We start from the raw sequence: 18,665 nt of genomic DNA, 5'->3' as shown, positions 1-18,665 counted from the left end.
GAATGAGCCCTGGCATGGCGCCTGGGGCCTCCAGGTGCCCTTCTCCCCCGGCTAATGGGCTTGGGCAGCTGCGGGGGCACCAGGACGCTGACACCAGGGCTAGCAGCTCCACTCAGGCTGCTCCAGTGTCCGGCCCCAGCTCAGCTCAGGCTGCTCCAGCCTCCTGCCCCGGGGCAGAGATGAGCCAGGGCCATGGCAGCGCAGTGGGGGAGGCTGGAGAGCAACGGACAGGCCCACGGTGGGGTTTGAGAGCTGTGACTGCTGCTGGCCACCCACGGCGTCTGTCCCGGGCGCAGCACATCCCTTCTCTTGCTCAGAGGACGATGCCCCAGGCCACACCCAACCTCAGGGCAGGTGCGGGTCCATAGGAACATCAGACCGGGCCCTACCAACAGTCCAGCTAGCCTCAGGTCCCATCTTCTGGCTGGGGCTGGTGCCAGAGCACCAGGGGGAATGGACAGACCAGAGCACTTATCAAGTGACGCCTGGTCCAAGCTTCTGGCTGTCAGGTTTAGGGACACCCAGAGCAGGGGGTTGTGTCCCTGCCGATCCCGGCTAATAGCCATTGAGGGACCAATCCTCCAGGAACTTGCCTTTTTGGAACCGTTATACTTTTGGCCTCACAATGTCCCCTGGCAGCGAGTTCCACAGGTTGACGGTGCGTTGGGTGACGAAATACTGCCTTAGGTTTGCGTTAAACCTGCTGCCTGTTAAATGTATTGGGTGACCCCTGGCTCTTGTGTTACGTGAAGGAGTAAATAACACTTCATTCTTCAATTTCTCCACAACAGCTATGATTTTATACACCTCTATCCCATCCCCCCCCAGTCGTCTCTTTTCCAAGCTGAAAAATCCCAGTTTTATAATCTCTCCTCATATGGAAGCTGTTCCATGCCCCTAATCTCTACTTTTACCTATTCTAATCTCTCTCTTTTATGGTGGGGCAACCGACCTGCACGCAGTATTCATGGTGTGGGCGCACCAGAGATTGAGATGGGGCAATACGATATTTGCTGTCTTACTGTGTGTCCCATTCCTAATGTCAGGAGTCAAGGTTATTCTCCCCTATATACCTAGTGATGGGATGTCTAGATTGCGTCCTGCAGCAGGGAGTTCCACAGCTGCCCAGGTCTCTATGTGCCCCCTTAAGCCCTGTGTTTTGGGATGGGGATGGAGGCTCCCAACAGATCTCACGGCCCCCTTCCGAGCTTTTCTTTCCAGCTTAACTAAGACCCGTCAGCCTCCTTCACTCCCAGCCCCACCCTGGTATCTGTTCTCCTCCGCATGCCCCCTCCCCCTGCTCATGCAGCCCTGAACACACCACACAGCATTACCAGGGCCTGCGTGGTGGGGAACGGCTGCAGGTCCCGCGGCTTCGGCAGCTTGGGAATCAGGTCTTCCGGGTCCACGTTCACCTGCAAGAGAAGCAAGCCTGTGTAGTGCACAGGGGGCACAGGATTGCCCCACCGGGGTGTGCCGGGCAGCAGGCTATGGCCAGGGGACACTGTTGCTGGCCTGCTGCATCCCACTCCATCAGCTGGGCACCCACATGGCCCCAGGGCGACAGCTCTCTGTAAGGGGCAGCACTGCAGAGCTCGGTGAGCTGTCTGTGTGTGTGGCGCGTGAGGTGGATTTCCCACCCTTGGCTCTGCTGGGCCAGTGGCCTAGGGTGCCCAAGTCGCCCCCCCCACACTCACCCTCATCTTCCTCTGGCGCGGGCACAGGTAGAGGTCGAGGCAGCGCTCGAAGCGCTCATGGATGAAGCGAGCGTAGGCTGGCACCGCACGCAGGCACCGGTACTGCTGGGGCAGGAAGTTCAGCTTCCGCTCCGCGGCCTCCTGCTGCGCCCAGGCCAGCTTCTGCAGGGCAAAGGTCAGCAGCCGGCGCCCAAACCAGACACCTCTCCGGGGACAGGGGACCCGCTTTCCATCCCCTCCCCGGGGGGGCCCCAGGTGCCCAGAGCCCAGCTGCCAGGGGCAGAGGGAATGTCTGAGCCTGGGAACCAAGCCCATGGCAGCGCCAAGGATCCCGGCCCAGAGAACTGCTCCCCACACTAGCCACAGAATCACAGAAATGTGGGGCTGGGAGGGACCTCGAGGGGCCATGGACGCCAGCCCCCCGTGGTGGGGCAGGGCTGAGGAACCCTAGACCAGCCCTGACAGGGGTTTGTCCAGCCAGTGACGGGGACCCCACAGCCCCCCCGGGCCGCCTGTTCCAGAGCTTAACTCCCCAGCCGGTTCCTAATCTCTAACCTAAACCTCTCCTGCTGCAGGTTCAGCCCGATACCTCCTGTCCTACCCTCAGCGGCCCCGGAGAACAGCTGATCCCCAGCCTAGTGCTGCGCAGAGCGGGATAGTGACCTCCCGCGTGTGCACCCCAGAAGGACATTAGCCCTTTTCACAGCTGCACCCCAATGCTGGGTCATGCTCAGTGTCACCCCGAACCCTCCCCACTGGGTAGCTGTGCCTTTGCACTCATCTATATTGAATTTCGTCCATGCCAAATCTGCCTGCAGCACCCCCTAGAGCTCCCCTGTGACGAACTGGGAAAGTTCTTAATGTTTTCTCTGAATACTGTGTTGGTGCCTCAGTGTCCCCATGGCAGTTCTTAAGTATCTGGCAGAGCAAAGGGCCAGTGCACCTAAATGCCTGACCCTCTGTCTCCTAGCAACTGATGGCCTGGGCCCCTCCTCTGCAAAGGTGCCAGCTGAAGGTGTTGGAGACAAAGAGATCAGGTGACCTCCTGGCCCGGGAAAGGGGCTGAGCAGAGAGGAGGGGCTGGGGGGGGTTGTTAATCTGGAGCTGGCTGGGGACGAGGAGTGAAGTGCAGATGTTGGGGTCTGGCTCACTGCCCCCCAGAATGGACCCAGCCGAGGGGTCCAGTTCGCTGTATCTACAAGCTCTGTGTTAGACCCTGTTCCTGTTATCGAATAAAAAGACGGTTACTCACCTTTGTAACTGTTGTTCTTCGAGATGTGTTGCTCATATCCATTCCAGTTAGGTGTACGCGCCGCGCGTGCACATTCGTCGGAAAACTTTTACCCTAGCAACTCAGTGGGCCGGCAGGTCGCCCCCTAGAGTGGCGCCACCATGGCGCTCCATATATACTCCTGCCGGCCCACCCACTCCTCAGTTCCTTCTTGCCGGCTACTCCGACAGTGGGGAAGGAGGGCGGGTGTGGAATGGATATGAGCAACACATCTCGAAGAACAACAGTTACAAAGGTGAGTAACCGTCTTTTCTTCTTCGAGTGATTGCTCATTTCCATTCCAGTTAGGTGAATCCCAAGCCTTACAAAGGCGGTGGGGTCGGAGTGAAATGTGGCAGAATAAAACTGCTGAGCCAGAGGCTACAGCCTCTCTTGACTGCTGAACCAGGGCATACTGCGAAGCAAAGGTAAGGACCGAGGACCAATGGAGCTTCGCGACAGGTCTCGTGGGTAGAAACACGAGCCAGCAAGGCGGCAGATGAAGCCTGAGCCCTGGTAGAATGCACGGTGATGTGGCTTGGGGAAATATGAGCCAAATCATAACAAGTGGGGATGTCCGCCATCACCCCAGATGAGATCCTCTGAGAGGAAAACAAGCAAGCCCTCCCTTTGGCCCGCTACCGGGGCAGAGCTGGGGCACCTTAGGAAATGATTCTGTCAGCACAATATAATGCGAGCACTCCACAGATGTCCAAGGAGTGCAACGGTTATGCCCATTGCGTTGAGCTGTGGGTAACATGAAAGGCCAAAACACCTTAGGGAGGAAAGCCGGGTGCGGTCACAACTGCACCTTGTCTTTGTGGAACCTTCGTAAGAGCTCTGATCTCAGAGACCCGTCTGGCCAAGACTAGGTTGAGGTCCCAGGGCGGGGCTGGGCGGCGCACCCGAGGGTGCAAGCGCTCCAAGCCCTTGAGGGACCTCGAACCCATAGAGCGTGGGACACTGAACGTCCATCTTAGCCTGCTGGAAGGTAGGGATGGCCACTGAGAGTGTCCTCAGCGATGATACCGCCAGATCCTGCCGCTGAAGGCCAGAGGCAGGCCAAATAGAGGGGATCGAGACCTCAGCAGGAGCAAGATCGAGCGTACTGCAGCTGTAAAGGAAACGCTTCCACCTGGCTCGGTACGTTGACCAGGTGGAAGGCTGCCTGTCACCCCGACTCAGGTACGCAGGAGCCACCGTGAGGCAAAGAGGCTGCAGGTCCGAGTGACGAAGCCTGTCATTGCCCTGAGTGATGAGGTCTGGGCTGACAGGCCGAGCAACGTGGTATGTCAGTGCTGCCTGGACCACTCTGGAGTGATCATGATGATGCACGCTCTGCCCCTGCGGAGTTTGAGCAGGACGTAACGAACCAGCGGGAACAGTGGGGAGGCATAATGCAGTTGGCCGTTCCACGGCATCAGGAATGCGTCCAAGATCGATTCCGAGGAGAGACCTTGGAAGGAGCAGAACACCTGGCATTTCCTGCTCTCGCGGTGAGCGAACAGGTCTGTGTGAGGAAACATCTCCACTTCCGGAAAGCGGGACGCCTCACATGGGGCAGAGTGATCACTCGTAAGACAGGAAAAACCTGCTGAGTCAAAGAGTTAAGACGTTCCGAACGCCTGGGAGAAAGGACGTCGCCAGCTCCATCGAGTGGGCCATGCAAAAGACCCGGAAATGGATGGCCTCCTGACAAAAAAGGGGGGAGGACTATATCCCCCCTGAATACTTATGAAGCACCTGGCCCTTGTGTTGGCTGTAAACACCGAGATACAACGGCCTCGCAGCTGCCGCTGGAACCCCTGGCATGCCAGGCGGACTACTCTCATTTTTGGGGCATTAACGAGGAATGCCAGCTTCTTAGAAGACCAAAGGCCTTAAGCTCGGAGGCGACCATGAGCACTCGAGCAGAGAGATGATGCGTCCGCCGTCAGGGGCAGTGAGGGCTGGGGCGGATGAAACCGCATCCCTGTCCACACCAAGGAGGGAGTTAGCCACCACTCTAGGGAGCCTAAGACGTTCGAGGGAACGGTGACTACCATGACCATTGGCTCCCTGACCAAGCGGTACGCCGAGGTGGGCCGGACTTGGAGAGGACGGAGGCGGAGCTTGGCGTGTTTGGTTACAAACTTGCGGGCAACCATGGACCCAGGAGACTGAGACAAGAGCGAGCTGAGGTCGTTGGGAAAGCCTTCAGACCTCAGATGATTGTTGCCCTCGCCTAAAACCGCAGTTGTGATAAGCAGGCTCCGGCTAGGTAGGAGACCAGGATAGCCCCTAGGAAGCCCAACCTCTGCGTGGGAACCAGAGTGGATTGCTCTATAGTAATCATCAGGCCTTGATCTGTGAATAAGACCGTGACGATGCCCAAGGCTGAGCGGTTTGTGTCTCAGAGTCTCCTCGGATAAGCGAATCGTCCAGATACGGAAAAACGCATATCCGACATCCGCGACGGAAGGCGGCGACTATGGCCGTAAACCGGGAGTATTCACCGCTGGCTATAAAGCGGAAGCATCTCCCGTGTGGAGGGAAGATGGCACTGCGAAAGTACGCGTCCTTCCTATCCAGGGCGGCATAGTAGCCCCCAGGAGGCAAGGATGGAATAATGGTTCCCAGGGATACCATGTAGAACTTCAACCTTATCCTAAACCGGTTGAGTCCATGTAGGACCAGGGAGGTCTGAGACCTGTGTTCGAGTGGGGGACTAGGGCATAACGGGAGTAAAACCCCTTGCCCCTTTCGTCCGCTGAAGGGGGACAGGGCTGGAGCAAATTAAAGGTGGTACCTATGCTCCATCGTGCGCAGGACCCAGCGATCTGAAAGTAACTGGGGCCATGCCAGGAGAAAACGGGATCGGGATCCCGTCCTGCGACTGGTACACCGCCCTCCGGCGAACCTTGGAAGGTCCGTCTTTGGTCCCAGTGGTAATTGCGAGGGACCTTGACTTTGGCTTTTTAGGGGGCCTGACGTTTGTCTGCAACCACCTTGGCCTTGCCGTTTTCCAGAGTTCTGCCTCTGGCTAGGCACAGAGTATGGCGGCTGGGGCCATAAAGGCCTGCGTTTTGTCGCTGGCGTATACATGCTGAGACGCATTAGGACCCTATTGTCCAGCAGGCTTCGCAGTCTGGGGCTGTCTCTGCCGCGAAGATGCCTTTACCAACAAAGGGTAAATTCTTTCCCCCGTCCTCCAAGACGGCAGCGAACTCCAGGTGGGAGGTTCGAGGGAGAAACTCCTCCACCCAGGTGCTATAATTATCGCAGCTAAGCAAGGCTTGTTGCTTTGCTACCCAGAGGTGCAGGGCCCCTGCAGAGTACACCTTGCATTCGCCAAGGCTCTTTCTGCTTCGGGGCTGGCGCCCGCTGGCCATCATATCAGGATCGTGGTCCTGAGCATAAAATCTGCGCATATGGGCTGACACGGATGCGTGTCCGGACGGCCATGGAGGTACTAAAAGAAGGCATGGGCCGAGTCTCTGACTCACTCGGACCTTGCCCAACTCGGCACCGGGGACCGGCATCGGGAGGCGTATCGGTACCTGGAACGAGATCCAGACCCGCAACCAGAACGGTGTTGGGAGGTCGACCGAGATCTCGAGGCTCGGAGAAGAGCTACAGGAGTCAAGGTACCTGCCCCGGTGCCAGATGTCGGAACGGTGCCGATAGCGGGTCGGCGAACGGGATACCGACCGGTGCAGCGAGTGTGACCAGTACCGAGGAAAACAGCACCGGGACTGCCAGTGGTGTCCGGCGTGCCGACAGGACTTGGAGTGTCTGCGGGACCGTGATCATGAACGGTGCCGCTCTGCTGTACTGACAGGGGACAGTCCCTTGAAGAGACTGTATTACCCGTACCGGCGGTGCCCGGGTCAGGCAGCACTGACTCTGTCATGGCACTGAGAGCCCTCGCCGTTGGTAACATCTCCGGCGTGCAGGGAACAGCAGGCTCAACCACAGTGCGTACTGGGGAGCTGTCAGGCACCGGATTCGATGGCCCTCGTGGGGCCGGGATCCACGGTACCGAGGTCATCAGAGCTTCGGTAGGAGCCGGTGCCGGGCGAACCGATTTAGATAAGCTGTCTGGCTGCGGTGCCGTCAGCACTGAAGCAGCGGGAGTAATACGCTCAACCACGGCGCGTGCCGGGGAGCCGTCGGGCACCGGATTCGATAGCCCTTGTGGGACTGGAATCGACGGTGCCGATGTTGTCGGTGCCTCAGAGGCTTCGGTTGGCATGGAAGCAGCCGGAGCAGGAGCTCAACCACGGCGCGTGCCGGGGAGCCATCAGGCACCGGATTCTACGGCCCTTGCGGGACCGGGATCGACGGTGCCGACGTCATCGGTGCCGCAGCAGGTGTCGGTGCCGGGCGATCCGACTTAGACTAGCCCTCTGGCCGCGGTGCCGTTGGCACGGAAGCAGCCGGAGCATTAGCTCGACCACGGCGCGTGCCGGGGAGCCGTCAGGCACCGGATACTACTGCCCTTGCGGGACCGGGATCGATGGTGCCGACGTCATCGGTGCCGCAGCAGGTGTCGGTGCCGGGCGATCCGACGTAGACGAGCTCTCTGGCTGCGGTGCCGTTGGCACGGAAGCAGCAGGAGCAATACGCTCAACCACGGCGCGTGCCGGGGAGCCGTCAGGCACCGGATTCTACGGCCCTTGTGGGACCGGGATCGACGGTGCCGACGCCATCGGTGCCGCAGCAGGTGTCGGTGCCGGGCGATCCGACGTAGACGAGCTCTCTGGCTGCGGTGCCGTTGGCACGGAAGCAGCAGGAGCAATACGCTCAACCACGGCGCGTGCCGGGGAGCCGTCAGGCACCGGATTCTACGGCCCTTGTGGGACCGGGATCGACGGTGCCGACGCCATCGGTGCCGCAGCAGGTGTCGGTGCCGGGCGATCCGACGTAGACGAGCCCTCTGGCTGCGGTGCCACTGGCACGGAAGCAGCAGGAGCAATACGCTCAACCACGGCGCGTGCCGGGGAGCCGTCAGGCACCGGATTCTACGGCCCTTGTGGGACCGGGATCGACGGTGCCGACGCCATCGGTGCCGCAGCAGGTGTCGGTGCCGGGCGATCCGACGTAGACGAGCCCTCTGGCTGCGGTGCCGCTGGCACGGAAGCAGCAGGAGCAATACGCTCAACCACGGCGCGTGCCGGGGAGCCGTCAGGCACCGGATTCTACGGCCCTCGTGGGACCGGGATCGACGGTGCCGACGTCGGCGGTGCCGGGCGAGCCATCTTAGACGAGCTGTCTAGCTGTGGTGCAGCTGGCACAGAAGCAGCAGGAGCAGTAAGCTCTACCACGGCGCGAGCCGGGGAGCTGCCAGGCACCGGATTCCATGGTCCTGGGGGACTGGAATCGACGGAGCCGAAGTCATCGGTGCCTCTGCAGGTGACGGTGCCGGATAACGCAACTTAGGCGAGCTCTCTGGCTGCGATGCAGGTGGCACGGAAGTAGCGGGAGCAAGGGGCTCAACCACGGCGCGTGCCGGGGAGCTGCCAGGCACCAGCAGGAATCGTAGACTCTCTCGACCTCGGAAGAAGGGAGCGGTGCCGAGTCGACATCGGTGCCGGCGACGGTCGGTGCCGAAAGGCCTTGGTGGTACCGGCGGGGTCCGGTGCCGAGGAGGCGCTTCTGCCCGCCGCTTGAACATCGCTCGGCGCCCAAGGTGGAGGGATAAGTGAAAGTCCCGCACCTTTTTGTTCTCGGCTTAAAAGCCTTGCAAATGGGGCACTTATCTGTTAAGTGTGATTCCCTGAGGCACTTCAAACAGGAGTCATGTAGATCTCTCTTCGGCCGCGGCTTCTGGCAAGCCGGGCCCCTTTTAAAACCGGGTGAGCCATGCATGGCTCCGGCACTGGGCTCATGGAAGGGCTACTTCCTGAACCCCGCTAACTAAACTAACCATGTTAGCAAAGAAACACGTATAACCATACAAATATATATATAAAAGTGTTATAACTGCATAATTATATACGAGAAAACGAGTAGCTAGGGAAGTGGAGGTCAGCTAAGCCGCGCTCCACTGTTCCAACGACCGACACGGGCGGTAAGAAGGAACTGAGGAGCGAGTGGGCCGGCAGGAGTATATATGGAGCGCCATGGTGGCGCCACTCTAGGGGGCGACCTGCCGGCCCACTGAGTTGCTAGGGTAAAAGTTTTCCGACGAATGTGCACGCGCGGCGCGTACACCTAACTGGAATGGATATGAGCAATCACTCGAAGAAGAACCTCTGTTTTACTGGCTGGCTGAGAGTCACGTCTGACTGCAACGTGGGGGTGCAGGACCCTGTGGCTTCCCCAGGACCCCGCTGGGGTGGACTCGCTGTGGGAAGCGCACGGAGGGGCAGAGGATGCTGAATGCTCCAAGGAGAGACCCAGGTGGTGAAGCTGTGTGAGCTTCTTGCCCTGAACAAGTCTGCTCCAAGGGAGAGGAGGCTCCCCAAAGTCCTGACTGGCTTGGTGGGGAGCAGTTCCAGAGCATCACCCGGTGACTCCGTGACATCCCCCCACACAGAGTGCACCCTCCATAGCTCCATGAGCCCCCCAATATCCCCACACAGCCCCCCACCCCCTCGCCCCTCACCTCCTCCTCGCTCAGCAGGTACTCGGGCGGGGGGTTGTATGACTCCTCGTGACCCGGCAGCCGCAGCTTTGGGGCCGGCACGTGCATCTTGTGGCGCCCCAGGATGGAGTTGGGGTCCTCCTGGGCCCAGAGGTCATAGTAGCTGGGCGTGTCCTCCTTGGGCTTGCGAGGTTTGATCCAGCCCATCTTGATGGCATGGACCAGCTTGGAGACCTGCCGAGCAGGGAGAGACGACAGATGGGTCAGCACCAGGATTCGGGGGTCCTGGCTGGGGGCCCAGCTCTGGGGGCAGCTGGCACTGACAGGCTCTTACCTTCTCCTTCTCCAGGAGCGAAGGGATGAAGCTGCGCTTGTCAGCCGGGCGGTTTGTCACCGGGTGGATCATCACCTGGCTGCTGAAGAAGTCGACGGCTGGCTGGGAAAGGAGAGCGAGGGGTCACTCCGGCTCTCTGAGCAGGGATCAGCCCAGCTCCTTCCCTTGGCCCACTGGGTCCCCGTCCAGCCTGGGAAGGCAGGAGGGCAACACGCTGCAAGGGAGACGCGTCGCACAACCAGCCTGGAGGTGGCGGCCATGGGGAAAGGGGAGGAGAGGGGGCCCACACAGGCCTGGCCTGGGAGGTGGAAGCTGTGAGGTGAGGGGAAGGAACCCCTGGGGAGGTGGTGACCCTGGGGAGGGGAGGGAGCCCCACACATGCCCAGCCCCAGAGGCGGCAGCAGGGTCCCCTACCTCATAGGGGTTGAGGTGCACGTCTCCGAATTGCCCTTTCTGCAGCCGCTGCACCAGCTCCACCTGCTCGTCTGTCAGCCTCACGTCCACCCCTGTCAGCTTGTCCTGCACCGTGCGCCTGAGGGAGAGCAACATGTGAGGGGCGAGGACTGGGCTGCCGCGTGGGTCTATCCCTGTGAGACCCATCCGGAGGGCGCTCCACTCCCAAAGCTGATCTCGGTGCTGGCCTGCAGGAGGTGAGCCCCCTTCCCATGTCCTCGAACCGACTCCTTGCCGGCAGCCCCCGCAGAAGTGCCAACAGAGCCCCCCTCCCCGAGCTGGCTTCGCCAGGGCAGGGGCAGGAAGCGAGGCTGCAGACCTGGCCCCTTCGTCAGGCCTGCGCTGGCTGGGAGTGAGTGGGAGGGGGCAGGGCCCACGTGGGCAATGGCGGGACTCTGGCTCCCCCCAAGTGCACAGAGGGCTCGGAGGGTGCAGGCAGAGTTCATTCTTCAGGTTGTGCCGCTCTGACCGCAGGGGGAGAGCGGCCGGAAAGCCACGGCAGAGAGCCCAGGGATCCAACCCCTGGCCAGCATGGGGTGTGAGAGAGAGTGCTCTGGGTTCACTGCTGCGATGCGTGTGGCCCAGAGAGCGCCTGCCTTCCTCGCACGGGGCACTGGGGCGGCAGCGGGCGAGCTGCGGAGCAGCCTGGAGCCCTTGCTCGGGGAGGACACAGACAGAAGCCAGCGGAAAGCTGAACAGTCGCCCCGTGGGCTCCGAACACAGCAGGGTGCCGAGCTTTCCTGGGGCAGCAGGCTTCAGACACCAGGCAGGCAGAAACACGTGCTGGGGCTGCCCAGGGTTTGGAGAGGGGGATGCACAGGCCTTTGTCCTGCCTGGGAGCACGACCCCAGGCTGGGGCAGTGGGAGTGGTCGTGCCCCTGGCCTGGAACTCGGGGCATTCCTGGGGGAAGCAGGGGAACCCCAGCCCTTCACCAGTAATCGGGGTTCTCCATCTTGTCCAGGAACTTGTCCAGCTCGTCCTTGGTGCGGATCGGCTTGTAGATCCTCTTGCCGTCCAGGTCGTAGCCGACGTGCGGGTAGTCCTGGTACCACTCCATGGGGATGTTGCCCACCGTGTTCCGCACGTCCTGCAGCGGGACAGATGGCGGGCAGTGAGCTTGCACGGGGCTCCTTCCTAGCGGGTCTCAGTCAGACCTCCCAGCTAGCGAGGCCAGAGACCCGCCCCCAGACCACTCCTAGGACCGAGCTGTTAGGAACGCTAAACTCTGCCCGCCACGGAGAATCCACCCTGACCCAGTAAGGCGTTCCAAGGGTTAATGACGCTCACTATTAAAAACCTACACCTCCCTTCCAGTGTGAACGTGTCTAGCATCGGCTTCCCGCCACTGGAGCAGGGCAGACCTCTCTCTGCTAACCCGAAGAGTCCACTATTAAAGGTGTGTTCCCCACGCAGGTATGTACAGACTGACCTAGTCACCTCGTACCCAGCTCCTAGCCAAGCAAAACAGACGCAGCTCCTGACATCTAAGTGCTCGCTCGGAGGCAGGTTTTCGAACCAGTTAATCATTCCTGGGACTCTTCTCTGCACCCCCGTGAATTTATCACCAGCCTTGTATTGTGGGCACCAGAACTGGATCCAGGATCCCAGCAGCGCTCGCCCCAGGGCCCGGTACAGCAGTACAATAACCTCTCCGCTCCTACGCGAGAGTCTCCCATTAATGCATTCGAGGATCCCATTAGCCCTTTTGGCCACAGGGTCACTCTGGGAGCTGATAATCCATCAGCCCATCCCAAAATCTTTCAGTCACTGCTTCCCAGGATAGTGCCCTCCATCCTGGAAGTACGGCCTGCACCGTCTCCAGAGGGTACACTGACATTTAGCCAGATTAAAACACGTATTGTCTGCCTGCGCCCAGTTTACTAAGTCTGATGAAGTGGGACTGTTCCTAATGTTTCCTCCGAATACTGTGTGGGTGCCTCAGTTTCCCCTGTGCATTTCTTGTCTCTAGGGGGTGAGATTGTTGCAGAGCAAAGGGCCAGTGTGCATAAATGGCTGACACTCTGGGTCTCCTGGCAACTAATGGCCAGGCCCCTCCCCTCTGCAAGGGGATGCTAAAGGTGGGGGAGAACAAAGAGGTCAGGTGACCTCCTGGCACGGGAAAGAGGAAAAGGCCAGAAAGGAGGGGCTGCTGGCTGGGGAACTGTAGAGAACCCCGAGGTTGGGGGCTAAGTTCCCTACTACCCATAAGGACCTGACTAAGGGGGCCCTGTTTATGCTGACAAGCCCTGGTGTGGACTGTGTTCCTGGCGTCTAATAAACCTTCTGTTCTACTGGCTGGCTGAGGCCATGTCTACATCTACAATTTTGCAGCACTGGTTGTTACAGCTGTATTAGTACAGCTGTATAGGGCCAGCGCTGCAGAGTGGCCACACTTACAGCAACCAGCGCTGCAAGTGGTGTTAGATGTGGCCACGCTGCAGCACTGTTGCACACCGCGGGGAAGGAGACCTGCTTGGAGGGGGGGTCGGGGAACGCCAGAGCACACCGCGGGGAAGGAGACCTGCTTGGAGGGGGGGGTCGGGGAACGCCAGAGCACATCGCAGGGCTGGATACCTGCTTGGAGGGGGGTTGGGGAATGCCAGAGCACACCGCGGGGAAGGAGACCTGCTTGGAGGGGGGGTCGGGGAACGCCAGAGCACACCGTGGGGCTGGATACCTGCTTGGAGGGGGGGTCGGGGAACGCCAGAGCACACCGCGGGGCTGGAGACCTGCTTGGAGGGGGGGTCCTCCTCCTTCAGTCCACGTGCTATGGCACCCAGCCCCCGCCTCCACCCCAGCGACCCGCACGGCTGGCAGCAGGTCAGCGCTCTGCTCTGCCTGGGAGGAGACCAAGGTTCGCTTCTCTCCTTTGGTGGGGCCTGACTTGAGAAACCGTGGTCAAGATGGTGCAAGGCCTGCGGGGCCCTATCGGCTCGACAGGCTGCGGGGTCACAGAGACGACTGTGACTGCATTTGACAGCCCAGGGAGAGCTGGGAGCTTGCCAAGGTGACCTTAAGCTGGGCAAAGCTCAGGCGCCCCAGTGCACGCTTCAGAAACAGCCGGCCGCGGCATCAGCACCCTCCATGGCAGAAACTCCTGCAGCCGACACAGGTGCAGACAGGGATGAGCCCCCTAGGAAAGGCTCCTGCCTGTGGGCTTCACCTCTCAGCAAACACCTGGGGCATCATTTCCCCTGCAGCTGGCACACCCTCCGGCTCCGCTCTCCCCAGCCAGTCCCCACCCCTTCGCCCCAGCCGGCTTGCCCTGCCCTGCACGGGAATGGGCACGGAGAAGGGTCCTATGCCCAGCAGAGACTCTCCAGAAACTGAAGCCATTCTGTGCCCCCCCAGCAGACGTGCAGCAAATCCCAGCTGTGACCCACTGGTGCACCCGGCTGCCCCATGCTGTGCTCCATGGGTGCCGTGTTCTTCCAACACGCTGAGCCCTGGGCGAGGGAACAGAGCCACCAGCCCCAAAGCTACCAGCAGAGAAGCCAGACCCCAAACCCTAGCATGCCAAAGACCCTGGGCAGATGCTGGGCATGTGGTGCCCAGTCCAGGGCTCCGCAGGCTGCAGATGGCTCCAGGGGCTCCCATGCTGCCCATGGTCATTAGCAGAGCAGAGCAATCCCTGCTCACGATGGATTTGAGGAGAACAAAGGATCCCTAGGGGAGATATGCCCGCAACCCCCCCCCGGCCAGCACAGCGTTCCCAGCCTTCCGCTGCCTGCTGTGGAAACAACATGAAGGTAAGCACCTGGCACGCCTCGCTGACCGCACCAGGGAGAGTTTAAAAGCCTTAACGGTTTCCTGATTGGAACCATAGCCAGGCTGCAGCGGAGCCGCCTTCCATGCAGGGTGCGGTGCTCGTACCCACAGCACAGGGTCATCCCCATTAGCACACGGGCAGGGGCTGGGGCTGGTCAGCCAAACAAGTTCCAGCACCCGTCCCTCACACAGTGGGGGGAGGGTCCGTCGGCTCCAGCGGGGCTCCTGCACCTTTCTCTGCAGGTCCTGGGGCTGGCCCCAGTCAGAGCCTGGAGCCCAGGCTGGCTGCACCTCGGCTCTGATCCCACCTGGCCGTTCCTCTGAACGCACAGTTAACCATACCAAGAACACAGACAGCCGCACCGGGGTCCCCGGCCGGCCTCGTCCTGAACACAGACTGCAGGCCCCAGCATGCTGTGCAGCCACGCTGCTCAGTCCAGGGAGCAGCGCATGCTGGCACCATCTAAAGGAGAGGGAAGTGGGAGGATGTGGTTGGTGCCCTGTCATTGCAGGGAGCCCAGGACAGCACCCCACAGACAGTAGGCCAATGGCTGTGACCTGCCTCCAACCCACTCATTGTGTCTCCACACTGGGTCAGGCCCGGGGTCAACGGTGGCTCCCGCTCGCCCCTCTCGAGGCACTTGGCTGGGCTGGGGTTGAGCAGAGCCAGCCCCCAATTAGCAGCTCTCGGAGGAGGGAGCAAAGCAAAGATGTTTAACGACCAAGCCCCGCAGGCGTGCAGGGCACAGGCTCTATGGGGCACAGGCAAGGAGGGGGCCAGTGAGCGTCAACGGGCTGGGCTGAGGAGCAGACTCCATGGCTTCCCCAGGTGCACAGTGCTGAATCCCGCGCCCCCCGCCCCGGGGAGGAAGGTGCGAACGTGACCTGCGCCCCACACTCTGCAGTCAGGGGTCACGCTCACTCCGCTGCACCATCTGGTCCCCATAAACACCTGCAGCACAACAAAGCCTCCCCAGGAAAGAGGCCAGGGGCCCCGTGGAGGCAGAGCAGCAGCCCTTGGGGCCACATCCATCACGCTCCGTGCACACGTCAGCACCGGACGTGCTCCGGCCCCACTGGGACTCGGCCAGGCATTTCCCACTCAGGAACGGCTGGGCCACGGGAGCCGCCGCCTGCTGCGCACGCAGGAAGAAACAACGGCTTTGAGGGGAGCAGAGACAGTGGGTGTTACACTGCCCACCCTCATGCTCTGGGCTATCTGGGCTGGGGCAGGTGAGAGGAAACAGGCTCTCCAGGGTCCGTGTGCACAACAATAGCAGCGGCAGCTCCAGCTCACCAGCCAGCATCATCCTCTTCAGCGGCCTGGCCATGCTGCTTGCAGACAGTGATGGGGGCACCAGAGGGCCCTGTGCCCATTCTGGCTCCCCCTGGCCTCTGGTGGTGGGGGGTCTCAGAGCAGAGGGCCCTGGATCAACGACACAGCAGCACTTGCCACCAGCAGCTCCCGGGGAAGGTCCTCGGACCCAGACCTCAACGCCAGAACCAAATGAACAGTGGCCTGCTGCCACGCTGGGAGCCAGGACCTGTCGTTCCTTGGCCAAGGCAGTCGCTGGCTGTTTCCTGGTGGAGGGATAAGCTGGGCAATGTGCCCTGCAGCTGGTGCAGTGAGACCCAGATGATCCTGGGGTCCAGCACACCCAGGGGTATCTGCCCCGGGGAGATCTCACTGGTGTGTCTGAACTGGAGGCAGCCGCCAGGCAGGGCAGCATGGCCACTGCAGCGTTCCAGGACTCCAGCACGTTCGAAGGAGCTGCACACGCGGTGGTGACATGCCCCGTCGATGGCTGGCCATGGTTCTGGTTCGCAGGCTTCTGGGAAGCAGCTGGACAGGCCAAGAAGAGCGCCCGGCTCAGGTGGATTTGAACTATTGTCCTCTCAAAGGATGAGATTACAGAGGTGCCAGCACATTGCACTGGGAGGTGCAAGGGCAAAGCCATCTACTCCCTGCAGGTCGAGATGGGAATCTGGGAGCGCATCTAACCCCAGGCAGCAGATGAAATCAGGGGCTGAGACTCAGGCAGAGAGATTGCTAAACGCGTATCTGCCTCAGAGTAGGCAGGGAGGATCCCAAAGGGGCCAAAGTGACCTCAGCAAAGAGTGAAACTGAATCTCCCTGGAGGATGTGGTGAAGCTGAGCTGGAGAACGGAGCCAAGGCAAGCCTGATCTCGCCCAGTCTGTGTAGCTTATCCCAGAGAATCTCGAGAGGTGACATGATCATGGTCCACAAGCACCAACTCGCAAGGGATTTCCAACAGCAGGTGGCTCCTTAGCCTGGCTGAAAATCCAGGGGCTGGAAGCTGAAGGTGAAAAACTCAGATTGGAAACGAGATGCAGATTTGTAACAGCGAGGGCCACTGGAAGAGTTCACCGAGGGCACGATGGATTCTCCACCACCTGGAGTTTGAAAATCCAGCCTGGGCATCTCTTCCTAGACCATCTGCTCTAGGCCAGGCAGGAGTGATGGACGGGCTGGAGGCAGGAGACACGGGGGGAGTTCTCTGGCCAGCAGGTCAGACAAGATCATAACAGTCCCTTCGAACATTAAAATCTACATATCGGGAGTTCCTCCTCTCCCAGGAGGAGCCCCATGGTCCCAGTGTTCTCCTGGCCCCACAGATGAGTGAGGGGTTTCACAGACCAGCCCCAGTGCGTGTCCTTGCTGACCTGCAGCCCTGTCCTAGCCCACAGCACCGTCTACCCTCCCTACGCGTCATGCTGGCCCATTCTGGGACCACTTCCCCTCCCCCAGAGCTTTAAGCAGTGCGTGGCGTTTACGGTGCACAGACCAGAATGACCAGGCTCAGGCAGAGCTGGAGGATCCCTGCCCCTGGAAGTGGAGGTGGGTAACAGACTGAAGGGGCCCCGCATGGCCCCAAGTTCCGCGATGCAGACGCCTTCTCCTTGGCTGAAGAGGCAAAGCCTCTGGGCGGAAAGGGGCCAGCACGACATGCTGCATCTCAAGCTGTGTGACGGTGCTTCAGACCCGGCGCACAGGCCAGAGATGCAGAGGCAGACGCATGTGGGTGTGTTAAGGAGTTGGCTCCAGGGGTGCAGCCAAGCTGTAACACCCCCCCCCCCCAGCTGCGTGTTGCTAACCATTCTAAACCCCATTTCGCACTAGCTGAGTGGATCTGCCCCGGCAGTGCTGGGACTGGAACATCCCTCTAACGAGCAGGTCCTGCAGCCAGCGGTAGCGAGCGCTCACTCTCCGATGGCCCCGGCCGTGTCCTGTGTAGTTAACACATCACCTCCCTGAGCGAGCGGAGCGGCCGGCAGCCCCTGCGTGAGGCTGCCGTCACTCAGCCTCACGGCTGGAAGTTGTTCTTGGACGGGCCCAGGCATTCCTAGACGCACATTCCTGGCAGCTGGAAAGCGTCGTAGGAAAGAATCTTTTCACAGCATTTTCTTGAAAATATCCGGTCCACGTGGAGGAGAGAGGGGACGGGGTGAGCGCTCAGCCACGGACAGCCCACAGGCCTGGCTCTCAAGGCTGCAGGACCAGACAGTCGAGAGGAAAACAGGATCCCGGGAAGGGGCTGAACGGGCCCTGCCCTTCAGAACAACGCTCAGCATCGGGGCAAGAAGGGGGCTAGACAGACCTGGCGGCTGCCCAACAGGAGGGGGTGCTTGCTGGGGTAATGGCCATCCACCTCCCATGCTCCCTCCACTCCAGGGAAGGTCAGCAGCTCAGGCCCCTCTCTCCTGCCTGGGTGTGGGAACAGGCTCAGACACGGGGAAGCTCTCTCGGAATCCTGGTCCCATTCGTATTTTCCGAGAAAGCAATCCAAGCTGCCCCCTGGGGACTGTCCCCAAGCACCCCGCCAGCCCGAGAGGCACTGCCCCACACGGCAGCACCTCTGTCCACACGGTGCATGCTGGGCAGGGCAGCTGCACCAAGGCGTCACCTCCGGCAGACAAGCAAGACTCCCCAGTAATAAAACTTGGGGCAGGAGATGGATCCCAGCAGGGAGTTTTCGGACTCCACCAGACAGTGCCGCACAGCCATTGCCTCCCTTGGAGAAGGTCCCGCACCAGGCCCGGTGTGGAATGCAGGCTCCCACTCCCTCTAAGCTGTCACATGGCAAAGCAACTAGCCAAGAACATTTGGTCACTAAGACCCAGGGAACCCGGATCCCTGCTGGGAACTCAAACGCTGCACTTAGTCTGCATTGCTGATCAGACAGCAGCGACCCTCCGCTTTCCTGGCGCGGCAGCAATACCCGCAGGGACAAGGCGGAGGCCACAGCCGGCACTGCAGGGCCTTGCTAGGCCAAGCCAGTCTTCAGAGCAGCATGTAAGAGGCACAGACTCTCCTGGTATTTGAAATCAGGGGATGGCAAGACAGTTGGTTGAAGCCTGCAGGACAGTGCCAGGGGGACAGGGTGCTGGGAGGGACCAGTCCTGGCATCTGTGCTTGATAAAGATGCAGAGTTTCTGGAAATCAGTGTTGGCTCCAGCTCCTGGCTGGATTCCAGCACTGGTAATCGGACGCCAGCCTCTTTAAATTCACCTGTGCGTAGGGCTGCTGCATGGCTCACATGCGGCGGCTGCA

General features: G+C 60.6%; 1 protein-coding gene across 1 annotated transcript in view; it reads right to left on the bottom strand.

The window, feature by feature from the left end:
• Window positions 1–18,665, bottom strand: part of BOP1 (BOP1 ribosomal biogenesis factor) — a 99,711-nt gene that overhangs the window by 5,826 nt on the left and 75,220 nt on the right. Inside the window, exons 4-9 of the mRNA XM_030554049.1 lie at window positions 11,256–11,410; window positions 10,284–10,401; window positions 9,870–9,971; window positions 9,557–9,769; window positions 1,698–1,859; window positions 1,335–1,415 (exon numbers count right to left, since the gene is read on the bottom strand). Coding sequence (XP_030409909.1) covers window positions 1,335–1,415; window positions 1,698–1,859; window positions 9,557–9,769; window positions 9,870–9,971; window positions 10,284–10,401; window positions 11,256–11,410 — 831 coding nt within the window. The remainder of the gene's footprint in view (window positions 1–1,334; window positions 1,416–1,697; window positions 1,860–9,556; window positions 9,770–9,869; window positions 9,972–10,283; window positions 10,402–11,255; window positions 11,411–18,665) is intronic.

The sequence above is a fragment of the Gopherus evgoodei genome, chromosome 2, assembly GCF_007399415.2.
Source record: "Gopherus evgoodei ecotype Sinaloan lineage chromosome 2, rGopEvg1_v1.p, whole genome shotgun sequence".
Lineage (NCBI taxonomy): Eukaryota > Metazoa > Chordata > Testudines > Testudinidae > Gopherus > Gopherus evgoodei.
This window is presented reverse-complemented; position numbering and strand designations above follow the sequence as displayed.